Raw genomic sequence first — 26,724 nt, 5'->3', positions numbered from 1 at the left:
CTGTACATTAGCTCCTTCACCACCGTCACTTACAGAGCTGGTGAAAAGATGGCGGCCGGTTCAGGGGCTGCAAGCGGCCACGGAGCCCGTGGCTCTACCGCTGCTCTGGAAGCGTCTTTAGACAAGAAGTTTCAAGGAGTATCCAACACTATGGAGTCGATACAGGGACTTTCCAGCTGGTGCATTGAAAACAAGAAGAGCCACAACCTTATCGTTCGTCACTGGATGAAGTGGCTCAAGAAATGTGAGTAGCTAGCTTGCCGCTCAAGTTAACCCGCTAGCTAGCTCATTTTAGCCAATTCAAATACATGTCTGATCAGCTACTGTAGCTGCTAGCAGCGTGTAGGCTTTATGCGAAGTGCTAAGCTATTCCATATATTAGGGAATAATGTTGATTTATTCTCAAATGTCAATGTTATTCTTTAAGCGACCAAAGTGAAACTCGATACTGTTTTATCACCAAATCAAATGTGTGCTTAATACTGCTAAGCTACCGCTAGCATATCCCGTTTAGTGTTTACAGCCGGGCCTCAGGACCTCACGTTCCGCAAGAAACTTGATTCTGCGTTTTCACGGAGAATTGTTCCGCACTGCACTGCTAGTCGAAAATAACCCCCTCTGAGACCCCCATTTGTGATGAATTTGCTATTTTATTTTTTATACAAGTCAAGGCAAAGGAAAGGTCCACTCAAAGCAGAAATGTAGCCCATAAATTTAAATATCCTCAAAACATCACCCTGTGTTTTGAACCGACTACAGTTTATGTGATTTGCATATGATTGCAAATGTTCCCCTTATATCTTTTTATTAATGTGACATTTGACAAGCGATGTGCATTTGTCTGCACAAAGTAATGACGTTCTTAAAATATTTCTATGCTAAATATCGCTTTTGCAACAATAAATTGATAATTATATTATTTATTATTATTTATTTTTTAACTAATGACCTGCTAATTTGATAATCTGGTGAATATGGTCTTGTTTATTTGCCAATACTCTTGACTTTGGTTTGTGGGGGGAAACAAACTAGTTATTTGAGGATGTCATTAGTTTGAAATCTGGTAAATACTTATTAATATTAATATTTTCAGTGCCATTTTATGAACCAAACAATGAATAGATGAATTGATAATGAAAGTAATCGTTATTAGTGGACAAACTCTATTTACTTTGTCAAGTTTTACATTATAGTTATATTTTATAGTTTGGTGTGGGGTAGAACTAAAATCAAATTGTAAATGCAAATCAAATTCAAGTAATTTCACCTTCCTGACTTGAAGGTGGTCTCACTAATAGGTTCAGTTAATATTTTGCCAGTTGGTAGAGTAAACAGTGCAGTAGTAGCAGCCGCATATGGTACAAGTTATGTCCGAGTCCTGTTTTTAAAGCAGTGTCATTTCTGTCCAATGAAATTTCATTTGCACCAAGCAAAAGTTAAAACTTGGAATTCTCACATCTGTGAATGTGGTACCAGAAACATTTGTCCTTTTCTGTTTTAAGGTCAATGACTAAAACATTTATTTGGTTTATTAAAATAAATGGTGGTGAATTTTCTGTTATATTAGGCTAATCAGTTAGTCTGTGGTTCAATGCTGCTTTCCTCCATAACGCTCTGGCAAATGTGGTTTTGTTGTCTTGCAATTGGAAATGAGAATCCGTGTGTTGTGCTTTTGTAAGCTAGTAAGAGCCATTTGGTGGCATCAGTGTTTTAGTTATGTATTTATTAAGGCATTGTAATAATCTTAAATCAACAATATCCATTCAGTGATGAAGAGAGTGAGATGTGGTAGATAGTGCTGGAAAATGTTGTCCAACTACATTTTCAAATCAAAATAATGATCATACGCAATTGTTTAGTATTAGTGAATGAAGTTAAAGGTATTAAAGTGAACTGCACTCACATCTTTCAGACTGCAATTTCATCTAAATGGTCTTGTTTGGTGAAATGTAAAGTTAGCATGTCCTCTTTTGCCAGCACTGCAGTACGCAGTATGTCTATGGTGTTGGTATTTTGTACAACTGTTGATCTTGTTGCTTGTAATATGCCTTTAGCAATGTCTTTTTAGTTTGTGAAGAGCAGGAACAATTGTAAACATTTGTAAAATTATTTTTATGCTATTCTAAGATGGTTGTTGTTGTTGTTGTTAGGAACTTAGAGTGGTGAATGCAGCAGGACACAGACTCATTTAATCCAGAATTGGTGTGGGTGATAGTCTCCCACATGGAAACAATTTTCTCTGCTGGTTGTCTGCTGCTGTTTTATTGATCTGCTGGGGCCATGCATTTGGTCATAATGTTTACATATAACAGTGTCATGTGCAAACTTGCAATTATCAATTATTTATATCCATTAGTGAGTTTCCATTGTGGCCATTGCCATTTAAACTGCCAAAAGTCCACATCCCCCATCAATGACAGTACAATACACACAGTCAGAAAATGTGCATTGGACATTTTCTGATGAGAGCTGCAGTAACTAACCATAAGCCAAATAGTTTGTCCTTGAATCAGAAAATGGGTCTAAAAGGAATCATCAAGCCAATCAGTTTTCAGAGCGGGCTACAGTGTTATGCTGTCTTTTGCCCTCCACTTGAATGTTACTTTTGTTGATTTATTATTTGTGTGGGTGACCGTAGTTAAGAAAATATCCCAAAATGCTTGTTTAATGTGTGCAGTAGTGTCAGAAACTATGAAAATACCTTCATACATCAACACAAACATGTCATTTCTGGCATATTATCGTTTGTGCATATAAGTGCAGCAGTCTTCATTGTTGTCAATGTCGGTGCTGAGTACATATGATCAATGCTCTAATAAGCTACAATACAATATAATTAGCTACAGTGATTTGTTTTGTGGGAAAGTAATGAAGATCCAGTTTTAGCTAAGTTATGTTATTAATGTTGAGGACAGTCAAAATCGCAATATGGCCTGATGCAATTTTCAAATCGCAGGAGGCGCAATATTTCTTAAAGCCAAAATGTTTGTCAAATCACCTTTTTAGATTAAACATTGTCCTGTGCTATACACATCATATGCTACAGACCGAAGTAAACATATTTGTTTCTCACAGATCTGCACAAATAGCTCACAGTAATCGTGTATTTCAAGTAACGCTGAAAGAGCCATTCTTCAATCTCAAAGCAGCAGCTTTGCTGTGACATTTTGTTGGTAAATGAAAAATCACAAGAACTGATTTTTAAGCTTTTTTTCCAACTTGTATTCTTGCAGCTGGGGGACGGTGAGCAACAATAAGGGTTTTGTAATGTTTTAAAGGCACATTGATAATAAAGAAATTAAGCAAACATTTACTCATACTCAACAAATACGATGCCACATTTGACATTTTGAACTACTTTTGTCACATGAGAGCCTCAGCTTTGTCAATATTTGACTCTGATGTTCCTTCTGCTTTGAGCATCTTCTTTTTTAAGCTGTTTCCTTGTGCGGCTCTTTGCTGTCCAACTCTTTTGTATTGTTACAGGTATGCTCTGTTAATTTCAGACTTGTTTTCTCTATGGAGATTGCTTTATCTGCATTTATCTGTACATGTGTACTTAGAGTTAGATTCATCAGATACTTTCCTTTTTAATTTAATTTCACTTGAGGAACCCTGGAACTGTGTCTTCTTGGTCCTGAATGGGGGATTGTATGTTTTTTGTGGCTTGAGTGTGTGGCAGTTGGCCTTTTCCTATTTTTGTTTACTATCAGACTTATCTGTGGAAGTTATTTGGTGATTGTGCTGAGATGGTATTCTTAGACTGACAGCTTCTATAATGTGATATATTAAGACATTTAAAGACACAGTGTCTGCCTCTTTAAAGCTGGATAAAATTGTGAAGAACCTGTGCTTTTGGGCTTGAATTGTTCTTGATTGGTAATTCCTATTTTAGGAAGCAGTAGAATTGATTTTTGTGCTTGCCAGTAATGTAGTTGTTTTGGAAATGGAAATGCATGACAAATATTAAAGTTAGATGGGCCTGGAAACACTTTTCTACATTTACTGAATCCTACCAGTAAAAGCAGACAAGGCTAAATATGGATATTATTGGCAAGGGATGTAACTACATTAAAAAGGGAATGCAAGTATCCTCAATCTCATTACACACACATATTAGGTGATTAGCCAGACCTACGTTAAAAAACAGTTCAAAAAAGTAATTTAAAATGTTTATTTTGATTTAACCTTTATCTTACTGGGAAGTCACATTGAGATTAGAATCTTTATCAAAAGGAGACCCAAGTTTAGTCAATGCATTTAAATACCTCAGTGCATGTATGTTCAAGTCAGCAGCAAATCTTTTTAGTCCTCACAGGAGGACACAATAAAAAAAAACTGGATTTTATAATGATTGTACATACAAAAAATAAAGCTAAATAAAACGTATTTAGTAAATATTAAAAAATGTTTGTAATGTGGAATCAAATTCAGATGTCCATGCATAGGTTTGACAACCATAACTATCTAAGTAACTCATTTTGGCCAGAGAACAAAGTTTACCTAGAACAACAAAAAACTAGTGCTGCAACTAACTTTTTTTTGATTATAATGGTTTGGTCCATGAAATGTCAGAACAGTGTTTCCCAAACATGGATGATGATCTCAAAGTTCTTGTTTTGTAAGAAACCAGAATATATTCACATTTAAGAAACTGAGAAATCAGAAAACATGTTTTCTTTATAAAAACAAAAACATTCAAACAGATTAGTTGATTATAAAATGATTTGAATCTAGTAAGGGATTAATAATCGATGAATTGTTGCAGCCCTACAAAAAAACATTTGAATCCTTTAAGTGCTGGTACCACAGCCTGCTAGTTTAAATTGTTAATGGATCTAAATGGTATTTATTTGTTATGCTTTATTTACAGGTAGACTGATTTAATTCATCTGGCCAATTTTTGCCATTTCTTTTTGATTAGAGAAATCAACTGCAAGTGTTCAATAAATGTGTATTTCAGTCAAACAATTTCTTTTAACATTTGTTCATCATCAGCTGTTGTATTCTGACAGATTGCGGGTGAAAAAGAAAACAAAAATCTGCATCATATATCAACCACTGTCATCGGCCATCACATGGTTGCTGTGGAAGGCTGTTTATGATTATTCACTACTAGAGCCTGCATTTCCAATACAGTGCCTCTGTAGATGTATCTATTAATGGAGCTTCCACAGTAAAACAAGATCTGCAGCTGTTCTGAAAATATGTATGTCATTTCATACTGTTCTTTGTTTACTTTTTTCAGCTGACAACAATCATCGCTTGAACCTTTTCTACCTTGCCAATGATGTCATACAAAACTGCAAAAGAAAGAACGCCATTGTCTTTCGTGCGGCCTTCGCAGAGGTCCTTCCTAATGCTGTTCAGCTCATAAAGTGAGTGCTGAGTGTTGCTGTCCACCTTCAGTAGATGTGTTTGTTCTAACATAAATAGCAGTTAAAGGTAATGTGTTGTGTCTGTTCTACTGCTAGCACTGATGTGTTCTGTTGTGTTTTCATTTTTCAACATCAGAGATGGAAAGGTTCGGAGGTCAGTGGAGAGGATCTTTACAATTTGGGAGGAGAGGAGTGTGTATCCTGGAGAGGTCATCACTCAGCTTAAAGCCAGCATGAACAAAAGGGAAAGGGAGCGAGAGAAGCAGAAGGAAAAAGCAAAAGAAAAGGAGAGGGAAAGGGAAAAGGAAAAGGAGAGGGAAAGGGAAAGGGAAAAGGAAAAGGAAAAAGAAAAGGAAAAGGAGACTCCACCTGCGAATGGTCAGTTGTTTTGTTTTTTTGTTTGTACATTTCCTTACATTTCAGTCAACTAATGACTCAATACATAATTCCCAGATGCAAGAAGTGTATCTACAAAATATTAAGTTTATAATAACTTTATGTTGTACTTTTTTCCCCAGCCAAGGCCAAAGCTGCACTCAAGTCCAAGATAGTAGCAGAGTTTGCAGTAAGTGTAGAATATGTAAATCTTAAATATAAATCAGTGCTGTCAGTAAAGTCTTGTCATGATATTAGAGTAAGTATTTATATAATTCTCTTTTCCAGCCCCACTCCCTCATTGATCAGTTGTCCAGACATAAGAGAGCAGTTGCAGAACAGGAGTTGAGGGAGAAGCAGCTGGCAGCTCTCAGGCTGGATATCTGCAGCACAGAGGCCCTGAAGAGGCTTAAAGGTCAGATGTCACTGATCTTATTTCTGCATCATCATCACACACTTATTGTCCTGTCCACTCTGTCTTAATCCTTTACCATATCCAGTTTTAATGTATCTCTTCTGTGTGTCACATCAGAAGAAAATAAATAACACAAAGTTAGTGGATGTGTATGTGTAACAGAAAACATAATGTTGTATTTCTATTGTCTTTCTACAAAAAGACAAGCAGGTGAAAACAGTTTCCAGTGAGGTGTGGGATTAAGTTTCTTTCACTTGAGCTCTTGTTTCAGTGCATACTGTATTTTCTGCTTGAAAGCAGAGAAACTGAGTTCATCTTTAAGATTTATGTTATTCAACCAATACATTAAACACATTCAGGTTCAGTCGTTTGGAGGCTTAACCATCCATAAATCATAAAGATTAAACATCACTGCTTTAATTTACTGTTGACAGTTGAAATGAGAGAAAATCACAGAAGTAAAAAGGAGCTGAAATATCCCATGGGACCTTTTTTTTTGTGTGTGTGAATTTCATTTATTTTTTGCTTGTCTGTCAATTGTGTTTTTCTCCAGACAAGGCAGGAGGGAACAAGTTTGCAAAGGACTTTGAGGATGGTAGTTTAAAGCTACAGGAGTTTGTCGGCTTCCTGGAGAAAGAGTTGAAAACAGGACCTCCTCTGGTGGAAGCTTTGGGAAATGCAGACATTTTTTACGAGATGCAGTACAAGGAGGTTAAAATTGTGGCCAATGTGAGTGCTGGGTTGAATCAATTTAATATCTAATAATGCCTATAATTGGCTGAGAAAACATTTGAAGAAGCAGTACTTGTTAAGATCAGTTTTGTTATTGTTTCTCTATTGAAATGAAAACTCAAATACAATGTCAATCTAATCAATTATTGTAAAGACCTCTGTGATTTTAGGGTAAATGTTAGTTGATTTATCCTAGAAAAACAACATAAATAAGTTTTTTTTGCTTGTTTCCTGCCATTTTGCTCAGGCATACAATGCCTTTGCCAACCGTGTGGCCAGTCTTAAGAGGAAATTGGATTCTCTCAAGTCGAATCTACCTGGACCTGATGACTCCCCCATCCCATCTCCCTCTGAAGATGCCCCCTCCCCAACTGGCTCTGACTCACCCTTCCTGGCCCCGGGTGCTAGCAGAGCCCAGGTGGATCCAGAACTCGATGGCAAAGCCATGGATGAAGGAGAACCACTGAATGACAATAGAGACATGGAGGACATGGACATGTCTGATGAAGAGGCTGATGCTGCCAGAGCAGGGGGTAAGTGGCAACAGGTTGTTTCTACATTAGAGGGTTTATTGTTGTAGGGTTGTAATTTTGATTCAAAAAGTATATGTATATTATTTTCACCTGCAGATGCAAAGAAGGACAAAGTCCCCACTGCTGTTTCAAAGGCTACAAAGTCAGAAGCAGCATCAAAGCCTCCAACAACACCTACAAAAGCTTCTAAGACGAGTGCTGCTACCACTGTTGCTACAGCAACTCCACTGACTCCAACCTCAGCTTCTGCTCAAAGTGCTCCTGCCACTGCACTAGGGGTCAACCTGGCAAAGGTGGACTTGGGAAAGATCAGCTCCATTCTTAGCTCCCTCACATCTGCCATGAAGAATACAGGTGTGTTTGGGTTGTACAAGTTGCAAGTTGTGGATTTAATTTCCTTGCAGTCAATTGTATTTCACATTTTGACATTTCTTTAAACACTGTTTTTTTCTTTCAGAGTTATTGATTTTTTTTTTAACGTTTGTCACTATTTGATTGAACACAATTCAAGGTCAACATTTTAGTTAAAGTATTTAAATGGTCAATATCTCCATGCATCACTCCCTCTCAGCAGCTAGTCCGTCACCTCGGCCGTCTCCTGGGACCCCCACCACCCCCTCTGGCCAATCATTGGCTTCTAAAGTGACCCCTCCTAGTCCTGCCCTGGCCAGCATCCTGTCACGCGTTGACATCACACCTGAAGGCATACTCAGTGCTCTTTCGAAAACAAACACACCAGGTACGACGCACAAACATTGCTTTTATATTTAATCACAAATGGCATTTAATACATATGTTATTTGTCTTGTGTGTCATTATCTCTCTATCTTTGCATTTCTGTCTTGACACAGGTTTGTCCTCTCTCCTGCAAAATGTGACAAACACAACTTCAGCTCCTCCCACCCGAACCTCCCCGGAATCGTCAACATTAAAAACCCCACCAACCCCAAACACCACAAAAACCAAACCCAGTCTGGCGAACAGCCTTAAACGTGAAACGTCTGGAAGAACCAGAGACTGGGAAAAAGATAGACAGCTGTCACCTCCTCCTCCACCTTCTTCTCGTCCCTCAGCTCCTATTGTCGCTCCTCCCAGCCTAGAATCAAAAATCAACAGTTTCTTGCAGGGTAATCCAGCTTTTAGTCTCGCTCTAGGTGATGTCAGTCCTGATGGGGTTGAAGGAACTCCAGTTAGAGATGAGGCTGCTGGTACCCCGACCCAGGATGAGATCATGGACACACCTGGGAGTGTTCCAGAATCCATGGGTTCTTCTGGAGGACATAGCCTCTCACCGACAGCCTACCGCAATGAACTCTGGGATGCTGTGATCACCCCATCGGGAAGCAATAGTGACGGAGACTTTCTGGGCTCCTCTTCCCGATATGGAGCTGGTAAGAAGAGTAGCACAAAATTGAAGGATGATAAAGCAATGAATGTCAGGAGGCAGCATTCCTCCTCCCCCAGTAATGACACGAAGAGTAAGAAAGATGGACAGCACAGCCAGATAAGAATGATGGGCATAAACAGAGGAATGGGCGAGAGGAGACTCTCCAGTGGCTCTCGTAAAGCTAGCACTGGCTCAGATGATGGATGTCTGAGTGGGAAAAGAGAAGACAAGAGCAAAGGTCAAGAGTCTCATGCTGGGAATGGGAAAGAGGGTCAGTATCATCGTATTGAGACTCTAGTGTCACCGTGCACTGAAGGCGCACCCATTCAAACTCTGAGCTCCTCAAATTGTCCTCTGGCTGGAGAGCCCATCAAGACAGTCGAGAGCATCCGTGTGATTGGCCGAGGGTCTCGGCGTGGAGGAGGGGGTGGCGGACGGCCAGGTGGAGCGATGTGGTATGAAGAGGAGGAATACATGGAAGCTCAGCCTCTGTCACCTCTTCTTAACATTGGCCAGGGAGGCTCAGAGGACATGGCCCGTTCCATGCCGCCTCCTCACCCACAACAGCTCCCCCCTCATCTGCCCCATCCTCACCCACATGCCCTTCCCCTACCTCCATTTCAAATGCCGTTCCACACGGATAACAACCAAGCCCCTCCATCCCACCTCCACCACCATCATCATCATCATCCTCCTCCTACATCCCCTTTCTTCAGCAGTCTGCCAATCCCCCGCCCCCCTCCACCCCCCATGCCTCTGCACCCTTCATCCACCCACCCTGCTGTGCCCTCTGCAGTAATGGTGGGAGGAGTGTTGGTCCCCGTTGATCGTCCTCTATCTCTTCCTCCCCCACTCAGACCTGAAGTTGCAGAGCGAGGTGGAATGGGGAACAGAGGAAACAAAATGGCCCCTCCACCTCTCATGACGTCACTGCTAGGCGAGCCCCCTAAGCTTCCCCGTCCTGGCACAGTTAAAGAGCATTTTATCCCACGCCATGCACCCCCTCTCCACCGTCCAGGTACCCCCGGTGTTCCTCCACCTTTACTTGGCAGAGTAAAGGAGCCTCCAAAGCTACCTCTTCCACCCCCTTCTCCCTCAACCACATCCTCCTCAACCTCTCCCTCCACACCTAATTCCCCAGCAGTCGAAAATGCCCCAGGTCACCTCTCTTCTCAGTCCACTGCGCCACCCCTCCAGAACCCCCCCACAAGTCCTCCACCTCATTCCCGCAACCAAACCTCTAACCCCCTTCCCCTCCTCGCCTTGCCCACTCCTCGGCCCCCAGTGCTTTCCCAGAGACCTCTGCCCCGAGGCCGAGCCCCGTCTCACCAGCATAACCAAGATCACCACAGGGGGGGGTTTCGAGGGGGCAAGCGACACGGTCCTCCATTCACAGGTGTTCCTTTCCATCATGGGCAGAAGAGACCCTTCCTACCCCCACGCTACTGAAGTGGTCATCCATAACAAGCTGAATGAGAAGTGCAAGCCACACAACTAGCAGTGCAGTGTGTGTGTTAGCCCCGCTGGTATGAGCCCTGATATTTTTACCCTGTTAATTAGCTTGAATCAAAACTACCTTGAGTTGTGTGTAAATAGCTGATTAAATCTTTTTGCTTCAGCTACTGTAGGTAGCTCAATAGTCTTCTTAAGCTGTAAAGTGAGGAGTGTAGTATAACAAGCCTCAATTTGTCCCTTTTTCCGTATTTCCATAAACCACAGAAAAAAGGTTGCATTAGTTCTCGTTCAAGAGTCACATACCAACATATAGGAATAAAATAGATAGTTAAATAAGAAAATGAAACTAAACTCAGTTTGTCGACCTGTGTGATTGAGTTACTTTATGTCAGATAGCATGAGAGTGAAAAGAAACAAGAAGTAAAAATATCTAATTTGTTTTCTCTTTGAGAGTTGGATGAGAGGATCAGTCTGCTAAAAATGGAGCTGCAACTACTAGCCTGGTAGCTTCGCTTAGCTTAGCATAAAGACTGGATATGATGAAACATCTAGTCTGGTTCTGTCCAACTGTAAAAAAAGAATAATATACCAGCATCTCTTAAGCTCATTTCTCCTGAAATCTAAATAAAAACTCATGTTTAAAGTTGACCTGGTTTTTCAGGGAGTAGTTTTGTGGCTGAGTGTTGATGTTATCACCAGACAGATCAAGACTAGCTGTTAATTTCAGTCTTAATGCTAAGCTAACTGTCTCTTGTCTTCCGTTTCATGTTCAAAAGCCACATATTTCTTCCTAGTAAGACCAATAACCACATTTTTATAAATGTCAAAATATTCAATTTTCTTTTTATGAAAGTTTCTCTCCCCCTCTCTCTCTGTCATAGAAAGGATATTTCTTATTTGAAGTAATGGGTTTTGTGTTGCAGCTGAGGATAACACTTCTGGAGAACCTGCTGTAAATAATCATCTTCTCTTGCTTAACCTTTTCACCTCTCTGTTCCTCCTATTGTATATTTCTAAGCTTGTAAATATAAAACACTGAGATGATGCAGCTTTTACTCTTCAAGCTGTGGTTTCTGGTAATGAGGACAATGATCATGTCTCATGTTCCCCGTCTTGAGGGCTTTGAAAAGCTTCAGCGCCAGAATTTCTCTGCAGTGTCTGTTACACCTTTCTCTCCTCCTTTTTGAAACCACCATGTTGAAGAGGAGGGTGAAGATAATTATGTAATGTTGTATCTTTGTGCGCGCTTGAAGTTAGACTTCAGTCTCTAAGATACTTGGTAGAGGATGGCAGCTGGGAGAGGCATTCCAGTTTAAACCACACTCTTTTTCTAGGCTTCAACATGTACTGACTTGAATAAAATCCACAGTTTCAATTCAACTGGGGGGGAGGTATTTTATTTGGTCATTATAACTGGAACTGCGCTGTTATTTATTTGCGTTGTTAGGCTGTATTTTCTTTGTGTTCATAGAGTAATTATTTTAATTTACTGACACAGCTGCTGCCATTTTCATACTGCATTAACATTTAACTTGTTTTTTTGTGTATTTTTCTTTTAGATAGGTCTGGTCATTTTCTTTCTTTTTTTTTGCTAAATTCATGCTTTTGCCCCCAATACCTCTAGTCCTCAGATGGCCTTGTCCAAAAACACTTGTGCACCTCTCAACACATCTAGGGATAAACAATGGTCAGCACAATGGCAGCAGCCCTCTAGTACAGGATGTGTTTGCCATAATGCTGCTCTGTTTCCTGCACTGATGTAGTAGTGAGAGGTGGAGTGTTTCTGTCAAAGCCTCATATCTACTGTGCTTGTCTAATCATAGTGTGTGTGTGTGTGTCGTCTCCGCCGCCAGTACAGTTCATTGAGACACATTTGAGCTTCTGCAGATGTTCCCATACACATGTGTTGGAACAGATGCATTGTAAAAACATATTCACTACAGTGTTGGCACAACATCTGAGTTGTAATACTAAACATGACACAAGTCTGTTACCACTCTCTGTAAAGTGTTTGTTTGTTGTCACCGCAGTCACAAATTGCTAATGATCAAACCCCCCAAGTGTGGTGTGTTCATCAGAAGCTAAATTAACTGTTTAATACATTCATACAAACCCAGCAACTTCCAAGTTCAACACTTCAATTATCCCTGTAAATAACCTGTCTTCATTTGTTTGACAGTTTTGAGTTTGAAAATGACTGAAGATGTGTATCTGTGTACATTTCATAAGTTTAATTGCTATTACTGCTGTTCTCATCAATGATGTTATATCACTGGTCTTTGAGTGTCCAATCCTTTCTGGTGTGATGCACACATCCTGCAGCAGTTATTCTACACAGTGACTATATGCACACATATTTATGATTTTTTCCAGGGCATATGACGTTATTAGAACGAAGACTTTTTTATTTTTATTTTTTACTTTGTTTGGTTTCTTATATATTTAACTTTGTCTATTTTTCCTCACTCTTAATGTGTCTTTCATTTTGTGTATTTGTACCGCTGACTGTAAGCAGTTAGCACACTGTCCTTATTTGACAATGGAGGGGTTTCGCCATTTTTTAAAACTTATTCCCTCTGCAAAGACCTCAATTTACTGCTTTTAGAAGACTTATTGATTTTGTTTCCACTTAAAATTTGCATATTATAATGTGCACAGGTGATGGAAAGCCATATTTTCTAGATGTGATTTAAAACTTCAAATGAAATGTCGACTTTACTATTGAACATTAGCACGCAAGCCAAAGTAACACAATCCAGCAGCCAAGAGCTAAATAATAATTTTACATTAAGCACTAAAAAAAAAGTTTACTTTTCAAATACTTACTGTACCTGCACCAAAAGACAAAAAGAAAGCTCCATGTCTGAGGCTAACAAGACCACTAAGTGAAACTCATGTTTAATCTACCACATGTATGCACCTTCCTCGTTCTATTATGGACGTAGTGAAGTACTGCGAGATTAAAACATATTTAAAACTGCCAATGTATAGTCCTTAGTTTAGAGGCTTAACTGTATTGCTGTTTGGACCTGGTTTATGGTCCACAATCTACCTCAGGTGTTGTGGCTCCCCCAAGTGGCAGTTCAGTGGAACCTCAAGTCACGAGTGAACACATTCAGTCTCCATCACATACAGTTTCACTGTTGCTACTGCACAAATGTAGACTACTGGAATGATTAAAAACAAAATAAAGCTTTATTCAGGTTTATATTAAGCACATTCCTCTAAATCGATGCAGACTAGCTCATAGTGCTGTTTAAAACTTAATTTATTTCAATGACATTTCAGAACATTTGCTTTGTTGGTATGAGTTGGTGGATTTAAATAATTTAAAGCAGTTTAGTAGAGGTTAAGCCAATCGTTGTGTTCACTTGGCATGTGTCCGGTTACTAATAGATTGAACTCGGTCATCAAACTAGCAGACTTGAGACACGGCTCCATCGGGAAGTCGCTGTTTTTGTAAGTGTGCAGTTATTCTCGTCTGTACACAGCGGAGCGTCACTAAGGTGCAGACATGCTGTTTATCTCATCTCTTATTCAGGTGGAGGGGCTGATGTTGTGCTTCTCCTGTCGCATACTTGTAAACTCTTCGTTGTTTCGTTAAGACCTGAGTACATGCTATTTAACCCAGTCTAACTGTGCGTGTCTCCACATTATGTTGTTGGTTATAATAATCATTCTCTAACGGCAGCATAGCTCACCCAGATGGCGTGCGCTGCTCCTTTGCGGAAGCGCGGTCTCGCGTTGACTCTCACGAGCGCGCACGCTGCTTTTTACGGCGGTGTCACGTTTTTCCGTCCGTGACGTCACTAGTTGCACTTCTCCTTCGTGCTTCCTGTACAATGGCCGCTCGCAGGGAGGCGGACAGTAATGCCAGAGTTTAGTAAATGAGCGCGTGTGTTGGAGTGTGTACAGTAGGATGGCGGTGACACAGCTAATACGGCTGTTAGTCTGTCGACCGGCTGCTCGTGCGACACTTCACGCGCACCGGAGTTACAGCAAGGTGCCCAAGCTTGTTATTACTATAGTAAAGTAACATCAGCTAATGTTAGCTTCAGCTGTGTGTGTGTGTGTGTGTGTGTGTGTGTGTGTGTGTGTGTGTGTGTGTGTGTGTGTGTGTGTGTGTGTGTGTGTGTGTGTGTGTGTTCTTACTCTTGTTACCATTTAAGGACCGTTTGGTATAAACACTGAGCTTGTCAGGACCTGTAGTCCTCATGGAGACCAAAACCTGGTCCTAATGAGGCTGAACCTTATGTCTGGGGCTCTGGTCAAATTTAGCAGTCAAATGTGAATTGTAGTTGGATTACAATGAGGTATTATTAGTCATGGTTACAGTGATGGCTTTGAATTAAAGTAGATGTCAGTGCAGTTTCCTAACAGGAATAGCTGCACAATTATGTGTGTGCTTGTATTAGGACCTTTTCTTGTATAATAAACACTGACCTTGTCAGGACCTGTAGTCCTCATGGAGACCAAAACTGGTCTTAAAGATACAGAGCCTAATTTCTGGGAAATTGGTGAAGTTTGGGGCCAGGGTTTGAATTGTGGTTCGGTCAAGACCAGGGTTAGGCAGGCACTGGTTATATCTAAGGTTAGGGACCATGCTTTGTTTAGACTGTCCAAATGAATGGAAGTCCATGCAGTGTCATAAAGAGAATAGCGACACAAACCTGTGTGTGTTTACATGACAGATACTAATGTTTGGTTGTTTGTTGTGTGAGAATGAAGTTGACGTTTTGTGTTGTGATGATAAAACTACCCCCTCTCAATTTAAACCCAGATTTATCTGGATTAAAACACATTTGCAGTTTTATAGTTTTTTTATGGTCGGACACATGGTTCTGATATGGACACTTTCACAGCTGTTGTTCAATGTAATCTTTCTTACCATTTACTCCATAAACAGAGTACCGTTTACTGATAAAACATATCTCGTTTAGGACAATTGAACAAGGAAGACCTGGCTTAGAAGATGTTGCTTCAAGCTCTATAGCTCTTATTTTTCATAAATGTTCAACCTTTTCCAGACAAAACCTTTCTGTCCCTAAAGAAGCTCACAGATAGATAGATAGATAGAAAGATAACACTTCTCTTCACCTTTAACTAGAGAAAGCACTCACAGAGTGCTAACCTTTGCCACCTCTGTTCAGTTGACCAGTGTCAGTATTTTTCCAGTTCCATATGTGGATCACCACTAAAATGTATTCAGTCCATTCTCCTTAGTTCAGGCCAAAAATACAACATTAACAGCCAGCTACAGTGTTGGACACCAGGCAAGTGAGGACCGGAATCCTTGAGCGTTGACTTAATTATGGCATGGCTTTCAGTATTACATTCAATATATAATGTTATGATTGTCATAACATATAATATGTAATGTTATTTGAGAGGTTTAATTGGTTTGTTAATCTTTAAACATCTGTATTTGTATTCATTATTGCTGAAATGCAGCCAGTACACTTAAGAAAAGACAAACCCTAACCCATAATAATAATAATAATATTAAGCAACATGGGTTTTATTTAAGGAAAACTGTTGGTAAGGGACAAAGTTGCTTCTTCTTGTGATACTTATCTCTATCTCTCCGTGTCCAACTGCAGGTGTCCCCACTTTTATCTGAGCGACTGCACATCTTTGAGTCACTCAGGGAGAGACGAGGCAGTGTGAAGAGAGCTGAAGCTTCAGAGAAGACCCTCAGCATTCGACTGGCTGGTGGCCAAACGGTGAAAGGAACAGCTGGTGTGACTACACCACTCATTGTTGCTCAGAGTGCTCGGTAAATACACAATTAAGTCAGCAATGTGTCATTTTAATGACTTTGTTTTGACTACTATTGCTACAAAAGTATTGTTTGTGTTCTGGCAGGTTGAAGGGAGCATTGGTGAGTAAGGTGAATGGGCAGCTGTGGGAGCTTGGACAACCTCTAGAGGTCGACTGTGAACTACAAATTCTGGGATTTGACACAGTAGAGGGAAAACAGGTAATCAAAAACAAATCCTTTGAGTTTCTTAAGGGTAAGAATATAAAATATCAGCAAAATGCAAACACACCACAAACACAACATTTCAATAAACTATTAGATGAATCGTGATTGTGGCCAAACAGTTTCATCACAGTTGTATGACCACAAGTGCTGTGCTCACATACCACATACAGGTTACTTTGCTCAGTAAAGGGACATTACTCACAACTGCCAGCCTTCTTCATAACGCTCTCCCTTTCTCAGGCAGCCTGGAGGACAGCAGCATGTGTCCTGGGTGCGGTGTTGGAGCGGGATTTTGGTGCCAACGTGTTCAGAGAAGGCGTGTCAGAGCTCGGTTTTTACTGTGACCACCTGCAGAATAACAGGTGAGATACTCATTCAACCACAGCTGATGAAGGATAGTCCTGTAAGTGGAACCTGTGTAGTTTAGATGTTAAGATATGTCTTGAATGTAGCCTGTGAAATCTCCTAGTACAGTATTTTTATGCATTTATTTGTGTACACTACCTGCACTGGAAATAATGTCCAACAAATAACTTAGGAGTGTATTTTCCCAGTAATTATCAGCGCTGGTACTCAGAAAGGAAGTTTATGAAGTTTTAGTCTCACACATTCTTATCTTTACATTATTCTGCACTTCTATCATGGTTTGAATTAAACTCCACCTCACACAAATACATCAATATGTTGTGTCCAATTGCCTAAGATAGTTTGGTTTATGATGTTTTTCCTGCATCTGTCTTAACCTGCAGTGCCTCGTCTCTGAACGACATAGAGGACAGATGTAAGGACGCCGCTGCCCTCAAACTTCCTTTGTCCACACTGGAGCTGAATGTAGAAGAGGTGCGAGAGCTCTTCCAGGTCAGTTTTACCATCATAAATACAACTGCACAGTAACCAACAGCACCTCTGATTACTAAAACGCCTATAATAGATTGTTGCAACTAACAAAACTTACTGCACTGAGATGATATTGATTAGTTAATTGATCATTTTTGTGTCATGAAGCATATCCTGTATTTCTTTTTTTTATGTTATTAATTGTATTATTTGCTAGTAAATGTTCAGCTGGATTAAGAATAGAACAATTTATTTGCAGTGTACTTGTTGCACCTTCTGTATCGGAGTGTTTACACTGTATTTTGCCACTGATAATATGAGTAACAGGGATATTTCTCACTGTGTGGGAGTTGCTCGTCTTTGTGTGTTGCTGAGCATACTGTATTTTGCCTCAGCGTTTAATCTCTGAGCACAGTGTCTTTCCTTCTTGTTTGCTGCCCACCCTGAAGTGTAGTAATAGAGGAATGTTTTGTTCTGTGGGTTTTCTGCTTATAGAGCAGCAAGTTGAGGCTGCAGCTTGTTGAGGAGCAGATGAATGGCCCCACCGTGACAGCATACAGGCATGTACAGACACATACACACATATAGTCCCTATTGTTGACATACATGTCAGAGTTTTATAAATTTCCTCTCCCTCTAAAACTTGTTTCATCCTTTTCTGTGTGATTCAGGTGTGGAGACAGCATAGGGGTCTGTAATGGCCCCCTCCTCCCACACACTGGCCTTCTCAAGGTCTTCAAGATGCTTCAGGTGAGTGTGTTTCTGTGGTTTTACCTTGTTTACTTGATTTGTGTTTTTGCGCAGCTGTCTTAACCACATTTTTTCAATTTTCAGTATATATCTTAACTTAATCCACACAGTAACATAACATGGTGGGACAACCTTATCTAATATCTAAAAATCTGTTTTATTTGGACCTATTTGGCAACATTGGCCAGCACAACACATGCTGGGTAAATGGAATTTTCCTTTTCTTTATTGATCCAGAGAGAGAGAAAGAGACTTTGACTGGGAAGACTGGAATTTCATGGCAGCCAGGCTGGAAATATCAGCAGCAGGATGTTGTGTTTGTCAGAGGCCAGTTTCCTGTTTCAGGCCCTCACAAACACGCTGCCATCCATCAGATGTGCTTTCACATCACTCTTTCATCCTTTCACTCATTATTTTCTCTTCCTTTCTCTAACACTGCAGCTTTCTCCCGTGACCCTGGCCAATCAGACGGAGTCATCAGGTTTGATGCGTCTGTTAGGGGTTGCCTTTCCAGGAGTGAAGGACAAAGAAGAGTGGGAAAGGGAGCAGGAGGAGGCGAGGAGGAGGGACCACAGGCGCATTGGGACAGTAAGACAAAACCTAAATTAAATTTAGAACAGGCCAAAAAAAAAAAAGGGGAGAGAGGTGAAAATGTGGTGTTAAATATTTGTTTTCTGGTCATAAATGTCAAGTTGACTTGTTTTTGCACAGGATCAGGACCTGTTCTTCTTCAATGATGTCAGTCCAGGCAGTTGCTTCTTCTTACCTAAAGGAGCACACATTTACAACAAACTTACTGACTTTATTAAGGTGAACATACTCTACTCATTGCTTATTCAATAATTAAACTGTTTGTCCACAAGCTCCTTTTTCATGCTGATGACGAGACTGAAAATTTAGGAAATCCAGATATCATTTAAGTAGAGACAGAAACTTTGCAATAAATAACATTGTATTTAAATAGTTACAATGAATAGTAAATCAGAAAGTGTTAACGTTACATTATATTAGAATATAATGTAACGTGAATGATCTGAAACTAGATAAACCTTTCCGGTTATGAAAGAAAACATTTCTGAATGGGTTCATAGTGTCATGATAACCACATGAACATGAGTTTCTCCTACACACACACACACACACACACACACACACACTGTCACATATACATATATGAACATGTGCAGTGTATCCTGAGGATATACGCATGTTTTCTGGAAGTGGTCAGGATATTGCTCTTGTTAGTGGGCCATTATGACACTGCTGTGACCGTCTGACCCTGTCCAGCATTCATTATCACTAGTTGTCCTTCCTGACCTGATCTCTTAGAGTGAATACCAAAGGCGAGGCTTTACCGAGGTCATGACTCCAACTCTGTACAGCACTGCATTATGGGAGCGCTCTGGCCACTGGGAGCACTACAGCGAGAACATGTTCACTGTGACGTCAGAGGGCTCTCAAACCTACGCTCTCAAGCCCATGAACTGCCCTGCACACTGGTGAGTTTGTGCTGCTATTCTTCTTATGACACTGCGTCGACCTACATTCATCTGGACAGCCTCAATAAAGACATAACCAGGTAATGCCTTACCCTGAACTTAACCCAACCACAATTCAAATCTTAGCCCTGAACTTAACCAGTCCCTCAGAAATGAGGTTCTTCCTCCATGAGGACTGCTGTTCCACCTGACTATGTCAGACAAGTTCCTAAAAAAGTCAAACAAGCACACATGCACACATTCTTGTACAGCTATCTTTGTCAGGACACTCAGACCTAATGCATATCCTAGTCCCTGACCATAACCATCACAACTAAGTGCCAAACCCCGGACATAAACCTCATTCTAACCCTAAACCCATAAACAATTGACTTCCCGTTTACACCAGTATGCTCATGCCCAGTTTACCTGAATGGAATGATTTAAGTTTTTTTTGACATAATTGTATGGATTCAGATTTCTTCTGAAACTGAGCTTAAAAACTTGTCTGGATGCAGATTTTAGGGATGAACAATTAATATATCAAATAAAATATCATTTTTAGATTAATTATTGTCTTGGTCTATGCACGTCTTATCCTACAGACATAGAGAACATCTTGTTTTCTCACAGATCTGCACAAATATCACACTGTAATCATTTTAAATATGTTTTTTTAATTAAATTGATCAGATATTTATTCAAAATCGTCCAGCCCTACTGCAGATCATTTTAATTTTGAAAATGCTTGTTGTTTTTTTAATGAAAACATAGTGTAGATGCTGCCTGAGCAGTGGCCGACTCTTCTTTGTTATGTGTACAGTCTTATGTTTGAGCAGCGCGTTCGCTCGTGGAGGGAGCTTCCTCTACGATGGGCAGATTTCGGGGCCCTGCATCGCAACGAGCTCTCGGGAGCGCTGGGCGGTCTGACTCGTGTACGCAGGTTCTGCCAGGACGACGCTCACATCTTCTGCACACCTGAGCAGGTACACACAACAACACAAACGTGCAGACACTGGTGTTTTGTTGCAGATTCACAGATTGTATCTCTGTAGAGTAAAGTGCAGTAACTGGGGCCGAAACTGCAAATAGGACACACGTGGAACCATATCACAGTGATTAGATGGGCTGTACAAATAACTCAAGACATTCCAGGAGGCCGTAGCCTATGAATGAAGCTCTTTGTGCTGTCCAGACATTACACCTCCATATGTGCATCTCTGTGGCTGCACAGTCTGTGTCAGAGAGGACGGCAACATTCTGAAGACACTCGATTGTGCGCTTCCAGCCCATCTGTGTGTTTCCTGTTAATTCACTGAGATAAGACACAAGATAGTGTCTGATAAACAAATTCATATATTAAATGTAAATACACTAAATTACAGTGAGTTTACACTGTCCACACTCTGGGCTATTGAATGACACTGTTTTTCTTTTTCTTTCCTTTTTTCATCCTCTCCGTCCAGCTGGAAGAGGAGATCGTGGCTTGTTTGGACTTTGTGAGGAGTGTGTATCAAGTGTTTGGCTTTTCTTTCCACTGTCTCCTCTCTACACGGCCTACACCGTGCTTAGGGGAGCCTGAACAGTGGGATAGTGCAGAGCAGGTAAACACACAACATTCACACACACTTTATCATGTTGGGTTTCTCCAATGTATATATCCTATAGGCTGGCCCCAGTTAATCACAGGTTCAAGAACAAATAAGTACTTAAACAAAGTAATGTGGTATGATAATATTTAAAATATGAGGGGTATATTTTCTCTGTGTCAGGCTGCTAAGGAGATGTATATCTTTAAATCCCTTAGATGGCTTTTAAATAGGCGCCGCAGCAATTCAAGCTGATCCAGTCAAGTTTAATTGAACATACACACACAAGGTACCTATTATTCGGCCTACTTACTTGCTGTGCTCTATGTTGTGTGTGTGTGAGCAGCAGTTGGAGAGAAGTCTGCAGCACTTTGGTGAACACTGGGAGTTGAACCCAGGAGACGGAGCCTTCTATGGACCAAAGGTCAGTTGAAAAGAAAGGACACTGATTTCCACACACACACGTGAGTCACTTTGACTTATGACACCTACAGCCCATACATCGTTTGTCTCCTACAAAGAGAGTGCGACACAGGCAACTTTGTGTGGCCCTCTGAACTTGGTTTTCTTTGAGGCGAATTCATTTTCACATTTAGTCACACATGACATTAATAAGTCCAAAGAGGAAGTCGGACAGTGGAGGCGAGTCAAGTCAGGGTTGGTGTGGATGCACATGAAAATGCTCTAGTCTATGATATGAAGGTTTCTCAGCCACAGTTAGCTATAAGCAGCTCCTGGCAACTCCTTTGTAACCATGTCTGGGTCAAAGAACTGCACATTGTCACCAGCAGCGTTTCAGAGTTGAGATTTATTGATCTTGGCTGGTAAAGAGAAGTGAAGCCTGATACTGAAACACACACACACTCTGTTTTTTTCATAGATTGACATTCAGATCAAAGATGCCATTGGAAGACAACATCAGTGTGCCACAATCCAGTTAGACTTCCAGCTGCCCATTAGATTTGACCTTCAGTATGTCGGGTGAGTCAAGTTTCTCCATTTGCCTCTTAATCTTTTAAGCAATCCTACATCTGCACTGATTTAAATGTGAACGCCATTACCATGAGCTCATCTCTTTGACCATCCCCTTATTTGATACTCTAGCTGCACATGTAACTTCACAGGGGCTTGATTTAGTCATGAAAGGTTTATCTTATTGAATTTATTGATGTGGACATTCACACACTCAATTGCTGACCTAAATCTTGATTTGCCCCATATTTGTATCTGATTGTGCGGTTTACAGGGGTCAATATTGATGAAACATTGTTATTACAACAGCTGTAATGTTATATTGCAACATCAGTATCTGTCATTTTACTACATTTCTCAGTTAATCCTGAACAGAAGAAGGTTTTTCACTGTGATGCAGAGACCATAAAAAACTATATTGCCTTAGAACAGCCTGGCTTATTGATTTGCATTGTTCATTTAAAGGACATATTTAAAGGATAACAGCCACAGCAGTAAAACTTTTCTCTCATTCAGGCAAGATGGACAGCTGCACAGACCAGTGATGATCCACAGAGCCGTGCTGGGGTCACTGGAGAGAATGATCGCTATACTCGCCGAGAACTTCGGAGGGAAATGGTGTGACAGCCATCACATGTAGTCACATGCGTTTTATTTTGTCGCAGTAACATGACTTGTCATCTCTCCATCTTCACCTCACACAGGCCGCTGTGGTTATCACCAGCACAGGTCATGGTCATTCCTATAGGGGGCAGCAGTGAGTCTTATGCTCGGCAGGTTAGTCAGTAATGATGAGATCTGTGTCAGACATCAGCAGAACAAGTGTACTTTCGGTCTGTCACTATTAGCAATTTCTGAGAAGCACTTTAAAAGGCATCTAAAACGAAGTTCTCTCTCTCCTGTTAAGGTGGCGCTGCAGTTCCGTGAGGCTGGCTTCATGGCTGATTTCAATGAGGATCAGGGAGCGACCTTAAATAAGAGGATTCGCTCTGCTCAGTTGGCTCAGTACAACTACATATTTGGTAAAGATGCATAACTTAAGAGTGACAGCTGATACCACAGCCAGTCATGTCTTTAAAATTAACTACATCAATAAAGCTTCCCTTTCATTTACTTTTAACCGTATACTTCATTATAACTGTGAGAAATCTTGTTTTGTGTTTTCCTCTATCCAGTGGTGGGAGACAAGGAGAGTGAAAGTGGAACAGTGAATGTGAGGAACAGACGGGGTAAACAGCTTGGGATGAGAACAACAGAGGAGGCGCTGACCTCTCTCACACAACTACAAGACTCCAGGAGCAATCTAGAGGAGTTTTGATGAAAATGTCCAGGAAATAATGAGTCACTGATGTAATTAATGTTTGTTTTACACGTTCCAGCTGTTTCATTTCACCTTTGTCCAAAGAGCCTGCTAAGATTTGTAATAAACCCATAAAAATCAACTAATTTGTGTCCTCCACTCATCATTCATTTGTACTTTAATATGATTCACTGATTATTCTGGGTTGTAAAAAAGGACAGAGAAGAGATTTAAGGTTAAATTAAGATCCGTATCCGTTTAATGTTAACATTACTCAGCGGCAAATGCAGCTCGTTCACTGAAATCCATTAAATGTGCAAGACCTCCCATTATGTAAGTCTGTGTCATGATATCAGAATAGAAAAGTGGGCATATCTATAAAAGACTGGAAGAAAGGGAGGATACGGAGGGGGATTTGACTAAAATAGGAGAGGGAGCCGCCATGTCGGGCCTGTGTGTTTTCATGTGTGTTAAGTGGAAACATCCAAGTCGAGGTACAGGTCAAAGGGATTTGAAGTTCTTCCTTTTTAATTGAAGGAGGGCAGCAGGACGGAAAAGACATCAGTCACAACAGTGACACAGAGGGCGAGGGACGTGTTGGCTCAGAGGATAAACCTCACAAAAGGAACCGCTTCAACAAAGCTGATTGTGAAACCGTTTGAGTTTGGTTTGGTGTATTTAGTTTTTCCCCCGGAGAAAAAGGTGAGGCAGGTTCATGATGAGGCATCCATGCAGATCAGTGACTTAAAGTCAAGCTCAGTGGCAACAGTTTCTCAAAGCTGTACCTTTAGTAAACATGAAGTTGTCACAGGAATGGTTTAAAGGAGGAAACAAATCCAAGTATCTCCTAAAAAGGAGACCTGCTGTGGTATGGGGGAACATTCTGTTATGTCAGTGTTCATCTGGTTGGTTTTGTCTTTATTATTTGTAGACTGAATCTTCATTTTGAGTCTATTGGTTGGGCATAACTGAATAGGCAGTATTATAGGAGTATTAAGAAAGCAGCAGACAAATTCAAACATCCTCTCAACGTTTCCCATAGTGTTAATGCAATTTCCTATCTCATAAGTTTAAGAACAGTTTTAAAAGAAACCTTGAATATGAATCCAGATCAGGGTCACCAACAAAATCTGATCATTTCTTCCTTCAGCCATAACCTTCATCCTCATATAATTTTGTTTTGAGCAGTCTTGTATAAAGTACCTTAAAGTATCTTAGCAGGAAATGACTCTGGTAGAAGCTGAAGTCACTTTTTTATAATATCACTTAAGTAAAAGTCTTAAAGTACAGTATATGACGTTTGCTGTAAGTATTCTCTGATATAAACGCTCAGTGGTAGAGCGAGTTGTGGGTTCAGTTGCTGGCTCTGCTAGCCTACAGTATATGTGTCCTTGAGCAAGACACTAAACCCCACGTTGCAGTGTATGAAAGATGTATGAATGGGTAAATGACAAAACTGTAGTGTAAAGCAGCTCATCAAGACTAGAAAAGCTCTATATAAATACAGACCATTACCAACTCTTCTTCTTCTGATTTTATTTTGTAGTAATAAATAACAAAGATGGAGGAAAATGTAGTGGAGTAAAAGTTGCTAGAAATACAAATAAAGTAAAGTACAGATATATACATTTTGTACTTAAGTAGGTTTTGAGTTATGCCCCTCAAGGACAAACCAACATGGTCAAAACATAACCTCCGCGGTGGAGGAAATAATTCATCGATAAAGAACATAATTATGTCATATGGATATGACATAATTATGTTTTGATTGAGTTTTGACATGAGTTTTGCTGAACTCCTTTCCTGCACGTCTTTGTCAAGACCTCAGCAGCCTCCAGCCAACATTGCACAGTAGTGACATAGTGATGATACAGACCATTAGCTCCAGTAAACACTCTGTAATCTCTACCTCATAGATAGCAATATCAGGCTCCTTCCCCCTCCTCACCCACCCTCTACTCCACTATCTCTATCTCTTCTCTGTTACACGCACCCAAAGCAATCCTTCATCTTCATCTGACTGGTGTCACACAGAGTTCATCGGAAATTATTTTTAGCTTAAAGGGTTTAAGTTAATAAAAAAAAAAGAAGAAGAAGAAAAACAGGGCTGCTGTTGGGGCACTGAAAGAATCTTTTTTATTCTGTATAGTGAAACAATAAAGAGAATTCTTTCAGGGAGGAAACAGATTGACAATTAAAGCAGTGTATTAGAGGGACAAAGTCAGAGCCCTACAGGCCCAACGTTAGAGGCCCTGAGAACAAACAGTGTCTTCTCTGTAAGCTTCCTTTTTCACGGTATGGGCCTCAACATCAGCAAGGTTTTTTTTGCAAGATAAACTTGTGTTTTTTTCTAACTTCTGGGTTTTTCTCCACTGGTTTAAAGTTGTAGTTGGGAAAAGTTGTTTAAGGTTTAACATTTGAATCAGAATCGAATTAAATTCAGTGTTTTCTATGGCCACAACTATCCATTACCTGCACTGCTGAGTATTTTAATCAGGTTTCTTCTTAATATGTTTGTGGTTTAAGTCTAAATAAAGCCTTTTTATTTTCCTTTTTATGAGCCCACCAACAGTCCAAACGTCCAAAAGATGTTTAATTTATTACTTTATAACTCCTTACATCTGAAAAACTGCAATCTACCCCACAATTGACTAAAATCATTATTTAACACTAATTTGCATCCCTACACTTTTACCCACTTTGTTGTAGGTGTGTAAGAGTTTTGTTGGATTTGACCATATGTTATATGTACAACCTTAAGATCTTGCTGTTTCTTGTCCCCACATGTATACTTTTATAATAACATTATAGAGAAATGTTTATTAATATTTGTCTCTACAGTGACAAAAGGCTGGGAGTTCACAGTTGCAGCCGACATGTTTATTAAGGGTATTTCCTGATGGAGAATACTGTTTGTTAAATGTCAGATTTTAAGATGACTCTTTGTCCTGGAAGTCAAGTTTTCCTGGAGGGAAACAGGGTGAGGGTGACCGAGGCACTGAGGCACTGAGGCACTGAGGCAGAGCCTCTCAGGCTGGCCAGAGGAAGATAAACAGGCTGCTCTGTATTGTTCTGCTGGTATCACTGAAACACTGTCACCCTGAATGATTGAAGGCTAAACCTCCCAAAATAGGCCTGTGAGGACAAGCTGCCTTTCCCTTCCACCCTGTTATAAATAGCCCCTCTGTTTGTAAACGAGTGTGTGTGTGTGTGTGTGTGTGTGTGTTCATGCATTTTATGTGGGTGTTTTAAGGTGTCGGGGCGAGAAAGAAAGAAAGTGTGTGAGCAGGGAGAGTAAATGCCATCATTACTAAGAAAGTGAAGCCACTGAAAACAAAAGCAGGACGGCTGTGAGGCTTAAAAACAAACAGTGACCGGGAGCCTGTGGTCAAGACCCTCTGATGACCTCTTTAACACACACACACACACTGACTGGCCACCGTATTATGGACACAGGACACCTAATAAAGCGGCAGGAGTGCCTATCTTCTTCCAGGTTTGACATGGTGTGTGTTCTGAGACGATCTTCTTCAAACC

General features: G+C 40.5%; 1 protein-coding gene across 4 annotated transcripts; it reads left to right on the top strand.

Annotated features, from left to right (window-relative positions):
• Positions 1-47: 47 nt before the first annotated feature.
• Positions 48-23,329, top strand: LOC131470991 (threonine--tRNA ligase 1, cytoplasmic-like). 4 transcript variants are annotated; one of them, XM_058647153.1, is made up of 18 exons: positions 10,158-10,346; positions 15,876-16,051; positions 16,141-16,255; positions 16,502-16,623; positions 17,011-17,119; positions 17,594-17,658; positions 17,770-17,848; positions 18,290-18,436; positions 18,560-18,658; positions 19,178-19,347; positions 20,150-20,312; positions 20,793-20,930; positions 21,262-21,339; positions 21,796-21,896; positions 22,404-22,505; positions 22,592-22,664; positions 22,795-22,909; positions 23,063-23,329. In XM_058647153.1, the coding sequence occupies exons 1-18, from the start codon at positions 10,293-10,295 to the stop codon at positions 23,203-23,205; spliced, it is 2,049 nt and encodes a 682-aa protein (XP_058503136.1). In that variant the 5' UTR covers positions 10,158-10,292; the 3' UTR covers positions 23,206-23,329. The 4 variants fall into 4 exon arrangements, 3 of the variants coding, with proteins under 3 accessions (XP_058503134.1, XP_058503136.1, XP_058503135.1); XM_058647152.1 differs by having other exon boundaries at positions 10,271-14,278; XR_009241962.1 differs by lacking the exons at positions 16,141-16,255; positions 16,502-16,623; positions 17,011-17,119; ... (11 more) ...; positions 22,795-22,909; positions 23,063-23,329 and adding exons at positions 48-244; positions 5,249-5,378; positions 5,515-5,756; ... (4 more) ...; positions 7,530-7,787; positions 8,005-8,172 and having other exon boundaries at positions 8,285-10,346; positions 15,876-16,009.
• The last annotated feature ends 3,395 nt before the right edge of the window (positions 23,330-26,724 follow it).

The sequence above is a fragment of the Solea solea genome, chromosome 13 (assembly GCF_958295425.1).
Source record: "Solea solea chromosome 13, fSolSol10.1, whole genome shotgun sequence".
Taxonomy (NCBI): domain Eukaryota; kingdom Metazoa; phylum Chordata; class Actinopteri; order Pleuronectiformes; family Soleidae; genus Solea; species Solea solea.
This window is presented reverse-complemented; position numbering and strand designations above follow the sequence as displayed.